A 20,852-nucleotide genomic window follows, 5' to 3' on the forward strand; every position below is an offset into this window, starting at 1 on the left:
GTGATGCATGCCTTTAATTTCAGTACTTGGGAGGCAGAGGCAGGGGGACCTCTGTGAGTTTAAGGCCAGCCTGGTTTACAGAGAGAGTTCCAGGATAGCCAGGGCTACACAGAGAAACTCTGTCTTGAAAAAGCAAATTATTTTATTTATTTTATTAATAGATAAAATGAAAATGTATGTGTCTGTGTGAATGGCGTGTGCGTGCCTATGCACACATTTATGGAGGCCACAGGAGGATGTTGGGAGTCCTGCTCCATCCCTCTCCCCTCCCCTTGTTCCTAAGAGACAGGGTCTTCCACTGAAGCTGGAGCCAGCCAGCTTGATGGCCAGCAAGCCCCATGGCCCCCCTACCCCCCCCACTCCCCCCCATCTCCCTTCCATTCCGGGTCCTTATATTGTATAGCAAGTGCTCTTACCCATAGAGCCAGACTCTCCAGCCACTTAGGCAGCCTTTCCTTCACCAAATTACAACTTTCCCCCTGTCTTCTGCCCTCTCCTCTTCTGTGTTTTTGTGGATTCTAGCACCTGGGCTCTTGTTCCTGTGGCTTTGCTTTCTGCCTTGCATGGCTCTATCTTTCTAGTTGCCTGGCTTCTGACCAGTGTCTTTTTTTTTTTTTTTTTTTTTAAACTTTATTGTATGTGCATTGGTGTTTTGGTTTTATATTTGTCTGTGCGAGGGTGTCGAATCCCCTGGAACTGGAGTTACAGACAGTTGTGAGCTGCCGTGTGGGTGCTGGGGAGTGAACCTGGGACCTCTGGAAGAGCAGCCAGTGAGCGCTCTTAACCTATGAGCCATCTCTCTCCTGCTCCCTGTCCAGTCATTTTTTAGCAAGTCATTCCTAACATCCTGGCTCAGGTCAGGGTATATACAGTTCATGGTCTATGTTCTTGTTCGATACATGTGCTTACTGCCTATAGTATATGATTGAAAATGTCTCTGATTATCCTTTCACAGAGGAGGAGACTAAGGACCAGAACAATGAATGGATTTGTCTTTCCCACTTTGTAGTGCTTTATTAATCATGAGCATTCAGTAAATGCAGGCTATCCAAGCGAGATGAGATGGGGAAGGGAGGGAGGTAGAGAGAGAGAAGGAGGGAGAAAGAGAGGAGAGAAGGAGGGGGAGGGGGAAGGAGAAGGAGAGAGGGAGAGGGAGGAAGAGAGAGGGAGAAAGAGGAGAGAGGGAGGGGGGAGAGAGAGGGAGAGGAAGAGGGGGAGGGAAAGAGAAAGGGAGGGAGGGAGAGAGGGGGACGGAGGGTGGGAGAAGGAGATGGGAGAGAAAGAGAGGGAACGAGGGAGGGAGAGGCAGGGAGGTGAGAGAGATAGGGAAGAAGAGAGAGAGGGAGGGAGGAAGGGAGAGACAGACAGACAGACAGACAAATGTTCATTTTCTAGGGAAAGAAAGCTTAGTCCTGCCTTCCAGTTTCAAGGATCACCCCCTTTCTCCTCTCCATGTTTTCTTTTGCTTATGTTTTCAGTCACTCTCTTTCTCCTCTTTTTTCCCATGCTTTGATTCTGTTACTTTTTCTGTCTTTGGGGGATGGGTGCATGCATGCGTGCGTGCGTGCGTGCATGCGTGCATCCCTGTGCCTGTGGAAGCCAGAGGAATGTATTGGATCCAATGGAACTGGAGTTATAGGCAGTTGTGAGCTACTCGATGGGGTGGGTCCTATGCAAGAGCAGGATGCACTCCTAAGCACCCACTGTCCTTCCAGCCCCATTGCTCACCCTCCTGTGGCTTGAGGGAGTGCGGCTGGGGCCCAGTGCTGCCCTGGGGAAACCCTTTCCTTGATATTTCTGAGCATTTTTGCCCTGCGCGGGTCTCTGAAGACTCCCTGGTAGGCACAGTCACCTCTCCTGCCTTTGGTGCTGCGCTGTGCCAGGCAGGTCCAGTCATGTTGCGTCTCGGGAGTTGGAGTTATGGAATAAGGGTAAAAAAGGTGCTGGACGTGCGGCTTCCCCAGGCGAGCCGCTTGAAGCTTGGAAGTTATGAAAATACAGTAGACCTAAAGACTGAGTTCTAAGTGGATCAGTTCAGCCACTTTCCCTGAGACCCGCTGAAGGAGGCCGGGTGGCTCCAAGGGGAGCCAAAAGTCTGGACAAGATGTCAGCAGGGCTTCAATGTGCCTGGCATGTCCTTAACGCTCGTCACATGTGTCCATAGCCGTGGTCGATCTGCTTCAGGAGCTGACAGACATAGACACCCTCCACGAGAGTGAAGAAGGGGCAGAAGTTCTCATCGATGCTCTGGTAAGTGGCCCATGCCTCAGGTGTTGTGGGACTATGACAGCCTTGGCCTTCATCCTTGTCACTGTGCATGGGCGGTAGCCATAAGGCTAGGTGGAGCAGGTGAGAGTAGAAATGCTTCTGTGGGACTGGGAGGGAAGGGACGAGAGGAGCCCAGTGTCTGTTAACCAAGTGCTCGCACAGGGCTCTGCTCACCCCTTAGCCCTGCTTGTTCCTCACCCCATCCTCCTGGAAGCGGAGGCCCAGAGGCAGAACAGCGTGCCTGTGCTCTCTGTTCTCTCTCTCCCATTCCGTGTCTAGCCCTCACTCATGGGGTTGCTACTAACCTTTTGACAGAGAGATCTCACAGGTGTTTGCTTTCTGTCTTGAGCTTTAAAATTGCAGCAAAGATGGAGGCTGTTACTTATTTTATGCAAGATGGGCCGTCATCATCATCAGGGAGGCTGGGAGAATGTTAAAAACACAAGAGCCAAACCTGAGATCTCTTATAGGCAAAAACTACATCCCATGCCCATGTCTTAATTAGTTTGTGATAGGGTCTCACTGTGTAGCCCTGGCTAGCCTGGAACTTGGTTTGTAGACTAGGCTAGCCTCAAACTCACAGAGATCTGAACTCAAGGATCTCTGTCTGCCTTTGCTTCCTCTGTGTTTGAATTAAAGACTTGCATTACCATGTGTGTGACGCCAAGGCAAAGCCTCAGAGCTCACTCACGTCCTCAGCCGTTACCCAGCAGCACCAAGTCAACCCCATCCCGCCAGGTCCCGGCTTGCCATGAGGAAGTCCAGAGAAGTATGGACTCCTCCTGCTGGGACCCTCAGCCAGGCCTGTGTCCACCGAGGCAAGAGCCTGTACATTCTGATCCTTACCCATAATCAGAGAGGGCCCCACTGCTAGCCAGTGGTGGAGGTGGGTCTGGTCTAGCCTCTTACCCTAATTCTGATGGGAGCTCAGGCCACTCACTCTCTGGGGCTCTGGTCCTCTCTTTCCTTCTTTTACCCTTTCCTGCCTCTTCTCTCTGAGAATGGTGACAAGTGCTGCTTTCTGGGCAGTCTCTAATTTCTCAGAAACCACTGCAGCCAGCCATTCGTGATAGGCACACACAGGGGCCATTAAGTTGCCTTCAGGCCCCACCTATATGCATGTGGAATGAGGGTAGCGAGCGGGACTGGGAAGCCGGGTGCGTGGGGGCTGCCTCTGCAGCACAGCCTACCCCTGTGCTTAAGGTTCTCAAGGCCAGAGCTTCCCCACGGCGAGCTCCTGCTGCTGTGGTGTAAGTGGAGGGGTTGTGAACCCACTGGGGATGAAGCGCTGTCCCAGAGCCTGGCGGGAGTCCAGCAGGGCCCTGTGCAGCCAGCATGGCAATGTCTATGGCGTTTCCCTTTCAGGCTCCTTCCTAGAGTGAGCCGCCACTCTGATGGGCTTTGAGACCTTTATTTTTCCTTGGAACCACTGTACAGAAAGGGAAGGATTCTGCCGGGGCGGCCTTTTGTTTTGAGGAGCATTTTGTAGGAAGGCTGTGGCACTCCCTCCTGCTCTGTGTCCCCACAGTGTCATTTGTGCAGTCTTACCTTCCAGAGGTTAATTATGGTGGCCCTGTGTGCGCCTTCCTGCCTAGTCCCTGGGCTGGTTTTAATTACCATCCTTCGTCTGTGTGAATGGAGAAGATGAGAGGGGAACAGCTAGCCAGGCGGCTGCTGTGAACCTACACAGAAGCGGCAGCTCACACAAAAGCCCCCTTTGTGTCTCCGTGTTGCCGAGCCCACCAACAAAGGCTGCGTCTCGCAGATTTTATTGTCTGTCTAGAAGGAAACAGTTCGTCCCCAGGCTTGGGAGCCATTGGGTAGCTGCTGTGCAGGATTTCCTGTTTGTTTGAGTTTTTTTTTTTTTTTAATGATTATATTATTTTAAGATTTTTGACTCTTACGGCTTTATCCTGGTGGGGCTTTTGTGAATTACAAACACCGGGCATTCTGGAGTCCAATATACTATTTGCTTGTCTGCTAACCACTCAGAAGCCATCAGTAAATATCAGTGAGCAGAGCCAGCGGGTGGGCTTCCAGTCACCTCGCCCTTGTGCCACACTAAGGAGGAAGTTTGATAAGTGTCCTCATATCACAAGGGTTGAGTTGTCTTCATAGTTTTAATTTGGGGCCAATATTGGAAGCCTGGAATCACTGGAGCCGGGGCTAGAGGGCACATGGCAGGATTTATTGTGGTGCGCAGTCTGCAGTTATTGCCTTGGTCTCTTTCCCAGTTGGAAGTCCCCAGCAATAGAGTAGCACATTTGTGAGGAAAGTGCTGTTCTGGCATTCTTCAGAATCTTTGGGGTTTTAAATTTTGGATCACATTCATTGCTGCTCTGTATACACAAAGGGAGTATTTGTGCTTTGGAACAAATCAATTTAGGAGCCTAGAAGATGGACTTCTCTGGAGATCATAGATGGGAGCTTTATTGCATTGGTGAGAACTCCCTGCCTCACCCCTCCACAGGCATGTGGTGGTTTTTGTGAGTGCAGTGACCAGACAGCGGACAGTCTGCAGCAAGTGCCACCCTGGGCTTCTGGGACCCTTCACAGCATCTCGTCAAGGCTCCTCCAGCCTTGGCCTTCTCTGGAGCTTTTCCATCTCATCTCCTCAGCAGAGTTTGTGTCCCTGGGAACTTGCCACATTGGATTATAGCTTCTGTGGATCAGGTTGTCTTTCCCAAATTGTGATCCCACCGGGATACTGGTCAGGGCTCTCCAACTCTGCCACTCACAGTGTGCCTGCCCCGCCTTCCACGCTGCACTTCGTCTGCACAGTGGAGGTGACTAACATTCGTGTCTGTAACACAGCGTAAACGTGAGTCAGTGAGGTCTTGAGAGAGCTACAGAGCATCCGCTACTTGCTGGCCATTTTCCAAGACTGGTGGAGATCCAACACTTTGTAAATGTCAGGTGACGATGACAAGCATCATCTGCCACATAGTGACATGTTTGTGGATGTTTTTCGAACTTAAACATTTTTCAGTTCGAAAAAAAATGTTTCAGAAAGCATTTTGAATAATTATTTTTAAGCATTTGGATGACATGGCTCTAAATAAGACATTCAAAGATAGAGGTTTCCTTGAAAAGAAAAACCAGTAGTGAGGATGCCGGCAGGATGTTGAGAAGGCAGGCTCTGTGGGATGGAGGGTAGGGATGGCCAGGTCTGGGGGCCAGGTGTCACAGGATTTCAGCTTGTGCAGAGAAGTCATATCAGAGCAGGCTAAAGAGGGACTGAGCTGTGACACTGCCTGGGACCCATCTTCTGTAGTTTCACAGGTGTGACTTCTATGTAGTGAGTCCAGGGGCTCCCTTCCACACCTATCCTTGCCCTCCATCAGTCCTGAGCCTTGGACTGGTTTGCCATACGATTTGCGCTGCTTGGGTGCAGCCAAGCTGAGGGTCTCCTGATGCTCGCTTGCTGTGTAAGCCTCTGCATCCTGTCCTTCTTGCTTCCATTTGTGTTCTCTCTTTTCTCTCTGTTTGTCCCAAAGCAAAACTCACCAGGTCTTCATTCATGTGATGCTCACTGCGTGCTGACTTGCTCTTGATCCTAAAACTGGATGCTTGTAGCTCTAAGCAAGACTGTTGGGGGCGGGGTCCTCTCTGCTTTCAGAGGGTGAGGCAAGAAATGGGGGCACAGGTTAAACCACCCACAGTGTATCACAGTCACGCAGGGAATGAAAATGGCATGGCGTGAGGTTGAGTGACAGGAGGTCAAGTTAGGTCTGGTTCTCCGGAAAGGCCTGAGTTCCGAGTATAAGAAGAAGCCAGTCATTCAAAACAGCCAAGAGCAGGGTAGGACAGGGCAGCTTAAGGTGAGAGTGGGCTTGGCACAGGGGAGCATGAGAGAGGCCACCTGGTGAGTGCAGCCAGTTCTGCTCCCTGTTGGGCCGCTGTGAGAGAGATGGCCTGCATCGGACAGACCGGAGACAGGGGACTGGCAAGTGTCTGTCTAGATGTTTAGAACCACTGCACAGGCAGCTGTGGGCGTGAGTGGGAGGGCAGGAATGGAGGCCCATATCTCAAGAGGGGACAGGAGGCCTGCTTTTAGCATTATGACATTCAAAACTTATTTGATCAAGATTCCACATGTTTGGGGTTATTTTATTGTTTTTTTCAAGCATGACATTTGCGAAGCTCACAGTGGGTAGAACTCCAATCTGGCTCTTGAGTGTTGCCGAGTGGCCCAGAAACAGAAGGGCTCCTCTCCAGACCCTCTCGTCTGTCAGCTTCCCTATTTCCTCCTCTTTCCTTACATCCTTCCCCTTTGCTCAAGTGGGAAAAGGTGTCTGATCATGCCCTCGAATGTCGCCTGAGTGAGCCCTGCTGTTTGGGGACCTGCTAACAAGCAGAAATAACCCGGCGACTTATCAGAAAATGCCAGGCCTCCGACAGTCCTCATTTCCAAGGCCAGGCTTGTTCTGGCTGGTGCTTTAATCCCCAAGCAGGATTTGTTTTTAGTTTCAGACTTGGTCACAGGTCCAGAAAATTGAAGGTAGGCCCGAGGGCTGGAGGAAGTAGGCAGAATGCTAATTTGTACTCCTTGCTGGATGGCTCCAGAGCCATGCATAATACAAATACTTTTCTAAGGGTTTTTGGAGCTAAACGTATTTTGACTGCTCTCGGCCCTCCTGCAATCAGATAAAATTGCATCTAACCCAACTAAACATCGAGTTTCACACTTTGCAAGCTTAAAAAGTCTGCCTGTTAGAAGTGAGAGTTCCGTAACAAGAAAAAAAGACTTTACTCCAGCCAGACACCCATCATCCATTTCCACTCGGCTCTGGGATCTAAGCGCCTTGCTCACGCCACCATCCTTGCCAGTTTCCAGACAGCAGAGCTGGGAAGCACAACTAAGAATCAAGAAAAGAGACAGATAATGCAGAGAAAGCTGCCATGGGCCGCAGAAGCTGGCGACGTAGGGTAGGGGTGACAAGCCGTGCGCTGCCCTGCACAGCTGTGCTGTTCACCGCTTCTGGATTGGGCCAGATATGTCCGTCAGGGTGGTTTAGGAAAAAATAAATTGTGACATGGTCTGTACTCGCCCCCAGATGTTTTCTTTCCCATGCACAAAAATTTCAGTTTATTAAGGGAAACACTTCGGCATTCTCGTTGGCTATGAGACTTGAGAGCAAGATTGTGTGTCTCCTGGCAGAATTGTGTGTCTTTGTGTGCTTGCAGCCCTCCCAGGTCTGGTACCAGCTCCTCTCCAGTGGGCTCCTTCCCTGTTCCTTCCTTCAAGGCACAGGGGTGAGCTTAAAAAGCACTATTCACAGAGGGAAGAGGATCTCTGTGAGTTCGAGGCCAGCCTGGGATTCAAAGAGAGTCCAGGACAGCCAGGGCTACACAGAGAAGCCCTGTCTCTAAAAACAAAAACAGTAACAACAAAGCACCATTCACTAGTGGTTGGATGTGCAGATTGGTCACTAAGTTCAGATTTTCTCCATGTTCAAATGTTGCCTCCAAGTGTCACCCAGAAGGGACAGAGAGGCCCTATTTGGCACCTGATCCTCTTGTCATTGCTGCCATTGCTAGGTTCTGTTGAAGCAGGGCTGGGGAGTGGCAGCTTTCTACACAGGCTTGGGAAATGTTGCTGACATATGCTCACTGCCTTCTCCTTCCTTCTTTCCGCCTTCCTGTTCTCACCAAAGTAATAGAGTAGGTCACTTCTGCCCTGTCTGTGACTCTGGCCAGGCCACCTAACCTCTCTGAGCCTTTGTTGTATGCTCTGTGAACGTTGTGAGCCTTACGCCAGGGTTCGTGGAATACTGTCTGTCAGCACGTCATGGTGCACCCAGTGGTGTGCATACGTTTATTTTGGTGAGGTCAGGTTTCTCAGGCATATCATGGGCTATGTGCGGAGTTGCTCAAGACCTTGACATGTGCCGGGCTGCATGAGGTAAGGGGCTTGCTATCAGGAACCTGGCTTTTTCTTCACCAGTGGGGCGAGTGACATGGAATGGGTATAAAGCAGATGCAAACTTGCTCCTGAACATTTTGCCTTGTTCCTTTAATCAAAAGCAGCACCCCAACATTTTCCTGTGATTGCTACAGAATTCCTCTTTATCCTCATTTCCTACATAAGGCAAACAAGGCACTGGGAAGGGGATGCTGTAACCAGCAGGGAAGTCTTCCTGGCTGCCTGATCGCAACAGTCTTAGCTGAATAGTCACGTCCCCGGGAGAGAAAACTAGGGTCTCCTTCCTTCTTTTCTTCCCTTCTTCCTTCCTTCCTTTCTTCCTTCTTTGCCTGCATGCCCTAGGGTTACCTACAGGCAGTCCCCTAGAATCTATGTTGTACAGATGGCAGTATAAGGCAGGAAAGGCTTTCTTTGAGATTCTAGAAGGAAGCCTGACTTTGGTTGTCACTTCTTGGCAGTTGTGTGCTGCTGGCTGTATTATGTAGCTACTGTGGGTTTTCCTACCTACCTCAAAAGGTGTGAATCAACTGAGAGACACAATAGTTTATGTATTGCATGTATTCTAGGCATGATGGTGTTACTGTTTCTTTTTAAGAGGGAACTAGGCGTTCTTCAGAATTAATGGTTTTGTAAGTTTAGCATGTTAGAGTTGAGCACAGTTTTAAGGTCAGCAGAGAGAAACCAGCACACCCTCCTATCCTGTAGCTCTAGTGGCCTAAAAACATGTTTTGCCCAAAGGCCTCATGCCCTGAGCTTACACCATGTGGTAGGTACCACTGAGGCAGAGAGACTGGGGGAGGGGAGGTGGGAGAATGAACATAAGAACCTTGCATTCATCAGCTTTATAACCTTGAGTTTTCCTTTGTGTCCTTCACCTCTGATTTGCATACCTCTCCCCCCCAAAGTTAGGAACGTTGTTCCTTCCTTGCCTGGGGTGCCTTGAAGGGGTGACAGGTTGAGAGTGCTGCAGGCTGCCAATTCTGCACTGAGTTGGTTCATTCAAATCAGAGAGCTGTGGCTATGGGGACAGGGACATTTGGGGACTGGTTTGTGACATGTCCTTCTCTCCCTTTGCTTCCATGCCCCTGCAGGTGGACGGGCAGGTGGTAGCCCTGTTGGTGCAGAATCTGGAACGCCTGGATGAGTCTGTGAGAGAGGAGGCTGATGGCGTCCACAACACCCTAGGTGAGTGGCAGGCGCCCAAGCTGGGAGATGCTGTTTGCTTGTCTTTCCTATATAGGCCAGCCAACAACCAAATGTTTTTTATTTGTTGTTTGTTTGTTTGTTTGTTTTCTCCCATGCTCCAAAACTGCCTTTTCAGAAATCAGTACCCATGTGTATATTTCCTATAACCACAGCTTTGGTTTGGTAATACAGGCACTAAGAGCTGAGATCCACTAAGTAGGTAAACTTCCAAGGGAAAACATGCTGGCTCCTAAATTTTACTGTTTTCAATTATGTATATATGTATGTTGGGGAATATTTGCACATCCTCGTGGAGGCCAGAAGATCCCTGTTGGATCCACTGCGCTGGAATTACTTGTGGTGTGAGCCTCCTGGTGTGGGTGCTGGAAACCAAACCCAGATCTTCTGCAAGAGCAGTTTGAGCTCTTAACCACTGAGCTATCTCTCCGTCAAAACCTTTGCCCCCCAAAAGTTCAAATGAAATCCCTGTGGGGCCCCCACCCCTGCCCCCAAGGAAGCTGAATTTGAATTTTGTTGTTGATTTTGTGTCAGCTTCTCTTACTACCTTCCTTCAGTGGAGCCGAGGTATCTGCTCGACTGTGAACATTACAGGAAAGATATTCATTCGATCTGAAAAGAACTAGTGTTTCCCTGTCTTCAGCACAGGCAGCTTTGTTAAGTGAGTTGAGATACTGTGACTGTCCGCTGCCCCTCTGTCCTGTTCACTTCAGCGGGTTCCTTTACTCTCCTTTTCCTTCTTCCTTTGCAAAGTTACCAAGCCAGTGGCCTATTTAAAATCGTGCCTTTGGGCAGGCCGCTTCTTCATTGGCCACTGTTGTGTTAAAGCAGTGTGGCATCCTCGCAAGCAGAGCTCCAGAAGTGAAGGAGGCTGAGCAGAAACAGGAGTTTGGATGAGATTAGATTCCCTCCCGGCTCCTCTGTGCTTACTGCAGATCTCCCTTGTAGTTCTAGACTCTTCCGTGTGGCTTATTGTAAAGAAGAGGGAAGATGGGCCCCCAGGGAGTGAAAGAGGAGAACACAGCAGCCTGTGGTGGGGGGCTGGATTTTGTAACGTTGAAAGCTTATCAGAAGTCATTGCTGGCTGCTCAGAAGAAGGCCCTGTGTGATGGGGAAAGCACAGGTCTGGCAGATCTGTCTGGTTTCTTCTTAGGCGTCCACCACACTCAGATTCAGTCCTGCTCCACTCCCCGGTTGGTGCCCAGTGTTTGTCAGGCACTGGTTTGCCAGGTACTAGAAGCTAGGACAGATCAGGAGGAGTTAGGCATGGCTAATGCACGGGCGGTCTGATGGGAAAGCCCAGAACAGAGAGGAAAGAGTGCTGGTGACAAAGGCTATAATTAGAGCCAGTGAACGCAGCATGGGACTTGGGAGCAAGGGCCTCACACTGTTGCAAGGGAGCTCACTGGGGCTGAATAAGACGTCAGGCACCCTTTGCTGGTGGAGTAGTGAGTGGAGGTGTCTTGCTAAGTTGAGGCTGTGCTGGAAAATGAGGGCAGGAGGTAGGGTTGGGGCAGTGGGGCCAGAGGAGTAAGCCTGTCCAAGGATTGGAAGGTCCTGTGAGCCATGGCAGGAAGTGTGCTTTTGTTTCCTGTGTGTAACGGCAAACTGTGTAAAGTATAAGCGGAATGAGATAGAATGAATGAGTTGACTGAGACTGTTTCATCTCTTGGGTCCCTCTCTCTGCTACTCACTCCCAGCGTGTGTGTCCCCCTGCCTCAGTGAGTGCCCACTGTTCTGTCACTGGCCTGTGATGAGCCTGGCTTAGGTGAAAGAGCAAGGGGTGTGTGCTCGTTTGCCTTCAGAATGCAGGCCTGGTGTGTTCTGGACATTGTGCCTAGGGAACACACAGCAGTATCCGCCTTGTGAGAGTGACCCGTCCTGAGATAGGAAGCAAAGGGGCCCTGAAGCGAAGGGAAGCACTTGATGTGGTAAGGACAGTGGTGGTTTTGTGATGCCTTTCTTCTTGAGATCATATCATCTAATAGCTTTTTTTTTCCTGTGGCCTCCTAATTTTTAATTTTCCCATTAAGTCATACTTTGACTGTTGTAGGAGATAGCAGGACCAATTATCTGCTTCCCGGAACCTAGCAGCTCCCTCTGCAGGCATGGCCTTTCCCCTCTGCACACATTATTTTGTTCAATTAAGATCTCACCTCCCTGGCAGTATCCTGGTTTCCACATGATTTGGAGGGGGGAGGGGTGGTGACGGAGGAGGGGGAAGGGAAGGAGAGCCTACCTTGCCCTAGGGGGCTCTGCCCTGCCCCTGACCAGCTGCAGACCTCTGGGGCTAAGTGGGCCTTGCCTAGCAGCTATCCCCACTTCTTTAAGCTCTGCTCTGAGTTGCCTCTGATAGCACAGAGACCTCTCCCTTCTGTGAATTCCATCATCTTCAGTTACTTTTACTTGTAATGTAACTTGAAGAAGAAAAAGAACATAGCAACTCTCCGATCAATCTAAAAGTGACAACAGCATCTGGCGGGGGAGAATACGGGAAGGTGGGATAGGGAATAAGACGTCTGTCGTGGGGAGCAAGCTTGATGCCAGTGGAAGCAGAGTTGCCCTCCCCGGTGACTGGTTTCTGTCTCCTTCAGCTATTGTGGAAAACATGGCTGAGTTCCGTCCGGAGATGTGCACAGAGGCTGCCCAGCAGGGGCTTCTGCAGTGGCTGTTGAAGAGGCTGAAGGTAAGCGGACCAGTGGCCCTGCCACTCGCATGTCTCTGCTCTGGATGTGGCTGGTGCCACGGTGCTGATAGACATTGTCAGCCCCGCTGTGTGGTCTAGTTGGGGAAGTTTCTGGTACTTCTTATCCTTCAGCTGCTTGTTCTCCATCTGCTTTCAAGGAGTCTTTTTGAGCACCATCTTTATTTTTTTTTTTCACTAATTTATTTATTCGAGTTCCGCTTTTAAAAAGCATCTATTTTTAACAAAATTTTCCATGCATATATAGGAGACAGCGTTGTATGCGACATAAAAAGAGCTATATAGTATTTCCTTATGCAGATTGGTTTTTTTTTTTTTTTTTTTTGCACTGAACTAATGGTTGCCCAGTGTTCCACTGGACAGACGTACTAAAATTCTTAGTTTTCTGAGAAAGGGATTCGTGTAGCCCAAGCTGGCCTGCAGCCCAGGAGACCCTGAACTTCTGATCTTCTTGCCTCTGCTTTCCAAGTGCTGGGATTACTGGTGTGCGCCACCCTGCCCAATTTATGCAGTGGTGGGTTTGAACCCAGGGCCTTGTGCCTGCTCACCGCCACCCTAACAACTCAAATGCATCCCCCCTCCCCCACCCCTGAGCTCTCACTTTAATGTACATACTTCCATTTCCAAACTTTTCCTGTTGTAAGCGGCTTGCAGTAAATATTGGGGTGCACTTGGCTTGTCTGTGTGGTGGACCCCTGGAAGTGAAATGTCAGGCTGAAGGGCATTTGCATTGATGTTTGAGGTAGGTGTCGCCTGTCAAGCTTGCCCCACTGCTGTGAGACGGTTTCTTGCTGCTCCCTTGCCACACCGGGCATTATCCAACTTAAGGCTTTTTTCACACTTAGAAGTGAAAACTGATGCTACGGTATTTTAATTTAGATTTTTAAATCAAAGCATGTATATTGGCTTCTGGTTGCTTAACAGCCATTCACAGGCTTGAGGAAGTAGTTCAGTGGGTAGGATGCCTGGTCCCACCTGTAATCCTCACCCTGGGAGGTGGAGGCAGAAGGACCGGAAGTTCAAAGTCATCCTCTACCACATAGCAAGGTGCAGGCCAGCCTGCATCAAAACAACAGCTACTCGTATTAATTTCTTTTAGCTTCATATCTGCATCTTTTGTCCTTAGTTCTATTGAATTCATTCTCTTTCTTTGCATGGTGTCACCGTCTTTTTAACAATTAGTGCTATCCCATAGAGTAAATGAGATACGGAGGGCAAAGCTATTAGCTTGACCAACTGTGTAATAGGAGGCAGTGGCTTATGTGCTACTGCAGTGGTCCTCTGCTGGCTGAGTAAGAAGGGCCCTTTGTGTGTCTCTAAAGGAGAGGTGATTCTTGGAGTAGTCATGGCTTATCCAGAAAGTCTGGGGTGCACCAGATTTGCCCTCCTTTTCTTGGCAGGGCTGAGGGGAAGGGTATGCAACATCCAGGTCTCTCCAGCCCTGCCCACGTAAGCCCATAATGCAGACATGCACACATCCATCAGAGTATACTAAGCCTAGGGGTGCTATCAGTGGAGATGGGTGTACTTGCCAGGTGGAGCCCAGCGCACTGAGCCCCTGCAAGCCCTCGCCTGCTTCCCATCAGGCCTGTATCCAGCTAGTTCGTACACTGCCACCTCTGTGTTTTCCTTTGGACTTCTGAGTCTGGATGTAGTTTGGCTTTAAGCTGCACTTGTTCCAAGTACAGTTCCTTTCCCACCTGCTTCCTTAGCATTCAGTATGTGTTTCCATTCTCTAAGCATTTGCAATACTTTGGAGAGGAGGGGCAGAGAAAGAAGACTCACGACCAATGAGATGAGATGGGTAGTGGAATGTGAGTTGTTGGTACCAACCTTAAAATGCACAAAATAATCTAATAGCTTTTGTCTATGTGAAGTCAGGACAAGTTTTTTGTTCCTTGGGCCTTAATAATGAATTTGAAGATCATTCTTTTAAAACTCCTCAGTCCCTTGAAGGGGACAACTTGCCATAATAACATATTCTCTCTCTCTCTCTCTCTCTCTCTCTCTCTCTCTCTCTCTCTCTCTCTCTCTCTCTCTCTCTCTCTCAGAATTGGCTATATAAGAAGAGAAACAGAGACCTTTGGGTGTTTAGTCTGTAGGCCATTTGCTATTTTAGTAAGCTATTATTGAGTTTTGCCTTAGGCCACAGAAATTTGTATAATCCTCAGGACAGGAATAGCCTTGTTGCTATCTAAAACCATTTTCAAGGTTTCCGGTATTTAAACATTAAATTGCTATTTGGCTATTTTACTGGGAAACAAGTTCCCTTAGAAAAACCCTGTGCTGCATGGAACACTCATACAAGCAAGCCAAGTTGGAGTGAGGCCAGCAAGAAGGTGACTTCCTGGTTCCCCAGCCCAGGAAAGTGCATGTTGTATTCTTCAGCAGCGCAGCAGCCTTGGAAACAGTCCTGGGTGGGCGAGACCCAGAGCCTGTCCTCCCTTGGGAGCTGTGTACCTGCAGCCAGTGGTCCTTCACTTCTCAGGCATGCTTTGTTTGGAAAAGATAGATTCTTTCTCTGGGGACCACTGAGGTCCCATGAGGTGACGGAAGACCTGTGTGAGAGCGCTTTTTTTGTTTGTTTGTTTTGTTTTGTGAGACAGGGTTTCTCTTTGTTAGACTTGGCTGTCCTGGACCTGCTTTGTAGACCAGGCTGGCCTCAAACTCACAGTGATCCACCTGCTTCTGCCTCCTGAGTGCAGGGATTAAAGAGAGTGCTTTTAAGTTGTGACCGTCTAGACAGCTAGGACCTTCAGCAGGGGTTGAGAATCACTAGTGGAACTTTTAAAAACCAGGTTGCCTGGACATAGCCCAGCCCTACTGTCCTGGTTAGGGTTACTTTTGCTATGATGAACCGCCATGACCAAAAGTAAACTGGAGATGAAAAGATTTTATTGGATTATACTTGCACATTATGGAAGGGAAGTCAGGACAGGAATTCAAACAGAGTAGGAACCTAGAGGCAGGCCCTGATGCAGAGGCTATAGAGAGGTACTGCTTACTGGCTTGCACTTTATGGCTTTTCCAGCCTGTTTTCTTATAGAACTCAGTACTGCCAACCTAAGAGTAGCCCCACCCACAGTGGGCTGGGCCCTCCCCTATCAATCTCTAGTTAAGAAAATTCCCTACAGGTTTGCCTACAGCCTGATCTTATATAGGCCTTTTCTTAACGGAGGCTCCATCCTCTCTGATGACTCTACCTTGTGTCAATGTGACACAAAACCGGCCAGCACATCCCACCGTCCCTCTGTAGTATATCCTAACCGCGGTCCTGGAATGGTTCAGAGTTTGTCTCTCACTAAGGTCCCCTGGGCTCTAGAAGGTGAACCCTCTCGTCCGCTCGTGTCCTGCAGACTGGCACAGTGCGATGGCTACTCCCTTTTCAGTGCCCACCTTCCTGCCTGCTTTGAGACCACTGCCCCGGCTCAGTCTGGCCTTTTCACTCCTCAGTTCTGAGATGCTAGCCTTGTTATCTGTTGCATAGCTCCTTTGCTTGTCTTCTGTCCTACAAAGATCAAAACGTCAGACCTCTCTTTCGCTTATGTCCCTGTCTCCACTAGACGTGACGCCTTTTTCCCTCCTGTGTTTTCAAATATACACAGCATGGTGAGACAGCCTGAGTCCCGCTCTTCCATGTAGCCTGCGCCCTTCTTAGCATGGAAAGGAAGTGTGCAAGTTCTATTGTGGATAAAAAACTAAAAGTCAAGACCTGCAGATGCTAAGGGTGGGGCTGGCGCTGGGATTTAACCCACACCCCGGAAGTGTTCTCATGAACCTTCCCATGATGCTGCTCTGCCTCCAGCCCACTCGGCGTTCTGGTTGCTGCAGATCATTCCCTGCAGGTTTTTTTCCTAAAGGATTTCTCCTGGGAGTTAGCCGGTCTGGATTCCAGCACTCACTCACAGCAGTGACACACACTGGCGGGACACCTTTAGTTCATCTAGAAAGAAGTGGTGATCTCATCACCCAGCTGACTTCCTGTGCAGGCTGCTTTCCTCAACCTGATATCCTGAATGGAAGACCGGGGCCTGGCTCTCTCTATTGCATCTCCCCCACTCTTTTTTTGTTTTTTGTTTTTTGTTTTTTGTTTTTTGTTTTTTGTGGTTCCTTGCAGTTCCTTAGATCCCCCCAGGTGCAGTTAATCTTCAGCGCTTGGGCTGAGCCTATTGCTTTAGCGAGCCCTCATGGTGAGTGATGGAAGGGGAGTCTCAGAGCTGAAATTCTACACTCCTTATGTGTCAAGGCTGCTGGATCAAACCCTCCACTTTGGCTGGTGATCCGTGCTTATCCAGGGATCCTTCCGTGGTTCTCAGTGAGGGGCCGATGGGTGGCAGGCACGTTAGATGCAGATGCTTCAGGCTGGTAGTCTAGCAGCATGCAGCCATAGTAATGGGGCCTTCTTTCATCCACCAAACCAAACCTCACTAGTTTGTCCTAAGGAGAAGACCCATTGCAGAGACTAGGATTAGAATGATTAGCAAGCGAACAGACAAGTTTCTCTCTAGCAGGAGAGCTTCTACATCATATGTCAGTTTTTTCACTCGGAGCCTACAAATGTTAGGACGCCATGTTCTATTGAAAATAACATCAAGATCAGAAGTTTCCTAAAGAAATGAAATTAGGATTCCCACTGAGTTTCCAGTTACAGCATTCCAGGCCCCACTGCCACATTCGGCATGAGCTAGGCAGTTCACAACCAGGCAGGTTAAGCGGCGGCCAGTATGGCCAGCTGATGCTAGCTCCTCAGCCGCAGGTGACCCACAGAGGCTGCTTTAACAGTTGTGAGGGGCTGGCATGTGTCTGAACCCCACCCCCACCTGTGTTGAGGTGAGCTGCAGACATCACCTCTAGCCCCTGGCTGCGGGTGATAGCATAATTGTTTTCTACTTTGTAAAGAAGCAGCAGCGGCTCCTAACAAGGTGAAGTTTAATTGTATTCAGGGCTCGTCCATGCTGAGACAAACCTAGGCTTGACTCTGCAATTACTCAGACAGCTTAGATTCGGGATCATCTGGCTCCCGGATGGAAGAACGCTGCCAGCTGCAAGTCCTCCCAGCCTATGTTATAATTTCCAAGAAACAGGACCTGCCCAGTGACTTCTCCTTCTTCATTCTGATTAAATGTCCGTGCCATTTGGCAGTTTGTATTGTGGAATCTCTGGCCGGGACTCAAACAGGAGTCACATCTCCTTGGTACTTTTCATCTTTGATTAGACTTGAAGAGTTAGTGCCCTTCCTCCCACCCGCCCAGCTTGAGGTGTCACTGCCGCCACCATCTCCATGTTTCCACCCGCCGACACTGACGTTCCTGCCTCAACTGCTCACCACATGTGAAAGGCCCTTCTAGAGCCTTGCACACGTATTTCTAACCCTCATGAACAGCCCTGCCAAAAGCACGCAGCTGCCCCCAGTTTTCAGATGAGGAGAGAGCCCCATGAAAGTGGACAGGAGGGCCAATAAGCTGGGCCTGCTCACTCCAACCTGCCTCCTCCTGCCAAGCTCCTGGCAGCATGGCTCAGGGCTGGGAGCTGTCCTGCCTGAACATTTCGGTTTCCGGATTAGATCTCTCCCTTGTGCCAGTTCTTCTGTTTTAAGAAAAAAAGTGATATAATCCTGATTTGAGGTTTTTAGTTTTCACTTTGGGTTGGAGATGAGTAGGTAGTCCTCAGTGAGGGGACTCCATGCTGGGAGCCTGTTAGGTTGCCCATTCAGCACAGTTCATGTAATGCGGCCACTTCAGAAGGGAGGCACGGCCACATGGAGAGCACATCACGGTGAGTGGTTAGAGCCAAGACTCTAGCTCACGCATTCTCAAGTCCAGAAGCCTTCGTCCATATTGCTTTTATATTATCCTGCATAATTCTCACAGTAACTCTCCAAAGAAGGGGCTTTTTGTTTTGGGGTTTTTTTTGTTTTGTTTTGTTTTGCTTTGGTTTGGTTTGGTTTGGTTTGGTTTTTGGTTTTTCGAGATAGGGTCTCTCTGTGTTAGCCTTGGCTGTCCTGGTCTCGCTTTGTAGATCAGGCTGGCCTCGAACTCACAGTGATCTGCCTGCCTCTGCCTCCCAAGTGCTGGGATTAAAGGCATGAGCCACCACGCCTAGCTGAGAAGGGTTATTTTTTAAAAGGATATACTACATATATGTATTTATTTAGTATATGCACATGCTCATCACAGTCTGCATGTGGAGGTCTCAGGCATCAAAATCAGGTTGTCGGATGTCATGGCAAGTGCCTCAAACTGCTGTCCAGAAGTATTGTGTTTTAATTTTCACTTTATAGTGGAGAAACCAAACTTTACTTGGGTCATATAGATCCTGTTACTGGTTCTCTGTATTCTTATTGTTTCAGTAATTTTGTTTTTATCATGATGGTTTATTAGATAGTTAGATACAAGGGTGTGTGTGTGTGTGTGTGTGTGTGTGTGTCCTAGCAATCCAGTAGCTATTTGAAGGGGAAACGCATATAAATTAGAAGAAAGCATCATTGATTCATCTTAAATGCTCCAGTCACTACAACTGCAGTGTCCTTCCTCATCTGATCCTCACTGATCTTCATAATAGCCACTAGCAAACCTAGCTCTACAAAGCTATGATGTCATTAGGAGAGGGACCTTGAGCAGTGTGTGCAGTACTCCACAGCTGTCAAGTGTCACCAGCTTTTCCCTGAAAATCTCAACATAACCTGTGATGAATTCAATCCCCCGACCCATTTACCTCAGCTCTCTTTGGAAACAAAGACTTTGTGGTACATAGGTAGTATAGAAAGTTCCATAATGGTTGACAGGGGTCAGCTAATTCACCTCTGTTTATTGTGGTGTTTAATTCTCTATCTTACACATAGCAGGTGCCCAATAGTTATTAGAAGGAAGAAAAAGACTCCCTACTAACTAGGAGGCAGAAGTTTATGAAAGTCAGTAAAGGACAAGAGGCGTGGCAGCCCAGAAAGACCACTGTCATGGTAGCCAGTGTCACTGGCCTTCCGTCACTTAAGGGTACCCTGTTTCAAAATATCCTGGCTTTTAAAATCTAATCATAACACTGGGGGCTTAAGTAATTTGAGTGACTTAATGTTTTTGAAGAAGCCTTGATTCTGACGCATGCCCACTGTTTGGCTTTCCACCTCTGTTTTGAGTGTATAAAACCATCTCTCTTCAGGTGAAATATACCATGGACTGTACTTAAGCTCCGGCTGTTCTACAGATTTCTTGAAATAAGACTCCAGCTTGCCCGGGGAGCATATAGTGGAGCCAGCATGTGTCGACCTTGTACTTATGGGTCTTTTAACCCGAGATGGGTCAGACACGGCCACCCTCCTAAAGCCCTGTGGGGTGCACGTTGGCTTGATGAGGGAGAGAGACGTGCACAGAAAGCCGAGCCGGCGCTGGCTGCTGGCTTGATTAGCCACCGCCGCTCTTCCTCTCTAAGTACAAAATCAATGTTCAAACAGATCTGTGAATGGCGCGAGGTGATGGAAGTGCTACCTTCAGTGTGAACACTTGCCGTGTCCTCTGCAGCTACAGAAATTATTTGTCATTTCAAGAACCTGGATACAAAGCAGGGCTTGTGCTGATTAAAGTTGTTGTCTGTGTTCCTGTATCTCAAAGAACTGGCTCCCATAAATAAAAACATCTGTGAGGCTTGCACCATTATCCAAGGGTGCAGCCGATGGTGCCATGTTGGAGTCTTGCAGCGGAAGTAACTGAACGGCCATGAAAGATGGTCTCTGCAGTGGACGTGTTCCCTCTGAGTCTTCAGGCTGCAGAGAGCACAGCAGGCAAAGAATTGTGGGTAGTAATTTAGGTATTAAAATATTAACACATTTTTGCATATTTAATGTGGTTTCCTTTTTAAATAGTAGGCAGATTATGGCCTACAAGCAGATAGGTTTATGGTTTCAAATTAAATTTTAAACATTAAAAAAATTCCAAAAGGAGCTACTTCGTTATAAATATTTTTAGCTAATGTGAGCAAGAGCTTGCTTTCTTTTCAACTTCTCTGATCATGTATCGGCTAATTTACAGCCTCCTTTTCTGGTTGTGACTTGTAAATTAGAGTTTCATATGTTTTAATCTTATAAGTTCAAAACTTTCTTTTATTTGCCTTGGGCATACACAGTCTCTGGACTTAAAATATGAGCACAAGGTCGGCCCCATGGAGGAGGGTACACCATGCACTGGGTAGGGCTACCGTGTCTGTTTGCCATTTACCATGAAATACCTGTGTCTGGTCTCTGAGCACAGCAGGCTGATGTTCTCCCTTAACCCGCCTTTCCTCTACCCTCCTCGTCTCTAGTGGGTGAACAGTTTGCCCTGGAAAGGGGGCAAGATGCCTCACTGACTTTCTCACTTCTGTTTCCCACAGGCCAAGATGCCCTTCGATGCCAACAAGCTGTATTGCAGCGAAGTGCTGGCCATCCTGCTGCAGGACCATGACGGTGAGCTCCCTCCTGCAGATGGGGCCGGGCTGGGAGCCACACTCAGATCCTCATAGCCCACGAGCTTGCCTTCGGCATCGCCTGGCTGCTCCGCTTGCTCTCTGTGCAGCTTTTGTACTCTGTCAAGCTGTATTGATTTTGTTTGCTGATGGATCAGTGGTAGACGGCTGTAAAATCTGACAGTTGGCTTCATTTCTTTTTCTTCCTCTATTTTCCTTCTTTTAGAAAACAGGGAATTGCTGGGGGAGCTGGATGGAATCGATGTGCTTCTTCAGCAGTTATCCGTGAGTAATCCCTCAGCTTCCTGTGTGCTGTGA

At 48.8% G+C, this 20,852-nt stretch overlaps 1 protein-coding gene across 1 annotated transcript in view; it reads left to right on the plus strand.

The window, feature by feature from the left end:
• Ctnnbl1 (catenin beta like 1) overlaps nt 1-20,852 on the plus strand; it is a 158,813-nt gene that overhangs the window by 60,101 nt on the left and 77,860 nt on the right. The window contains exons 5-9 of the mRNA XM_051143681.1: nt 2,153-2,250; nt 9,286-9,379; nt 11,992-12,083; nt 20,463-20,535; nt 20,761-20,819. Of these exons, the coding sequence (XP_050999638.1) occupies nt 2,153-2,250; nt 9,286-9,379; nt 11,992-12,083; nt 20,463-20,535; nt 20,761-20,819 (416 nt within the window). The remainder of the gene's footprint in view (nt 1-2,152; nt 2,251-9,285; nt 9,380-11,991; nt 12,084-20,462; nt 20,536-20,760; nt 20,820-20,852) is intronic.

The sequence above is a fragment of the Acomys russatus genome, chromosome 4 (assembly GCF_903995435.1).
Source record: "Acomys russatus chromosome 4, mAcoRus1.1, whole genome shotgun sequence".
NCBI lineage: Eukaryota > Metazoa > Chordata > Mammalia > Rodentia > Muridae > Acomys > Acomys russatus.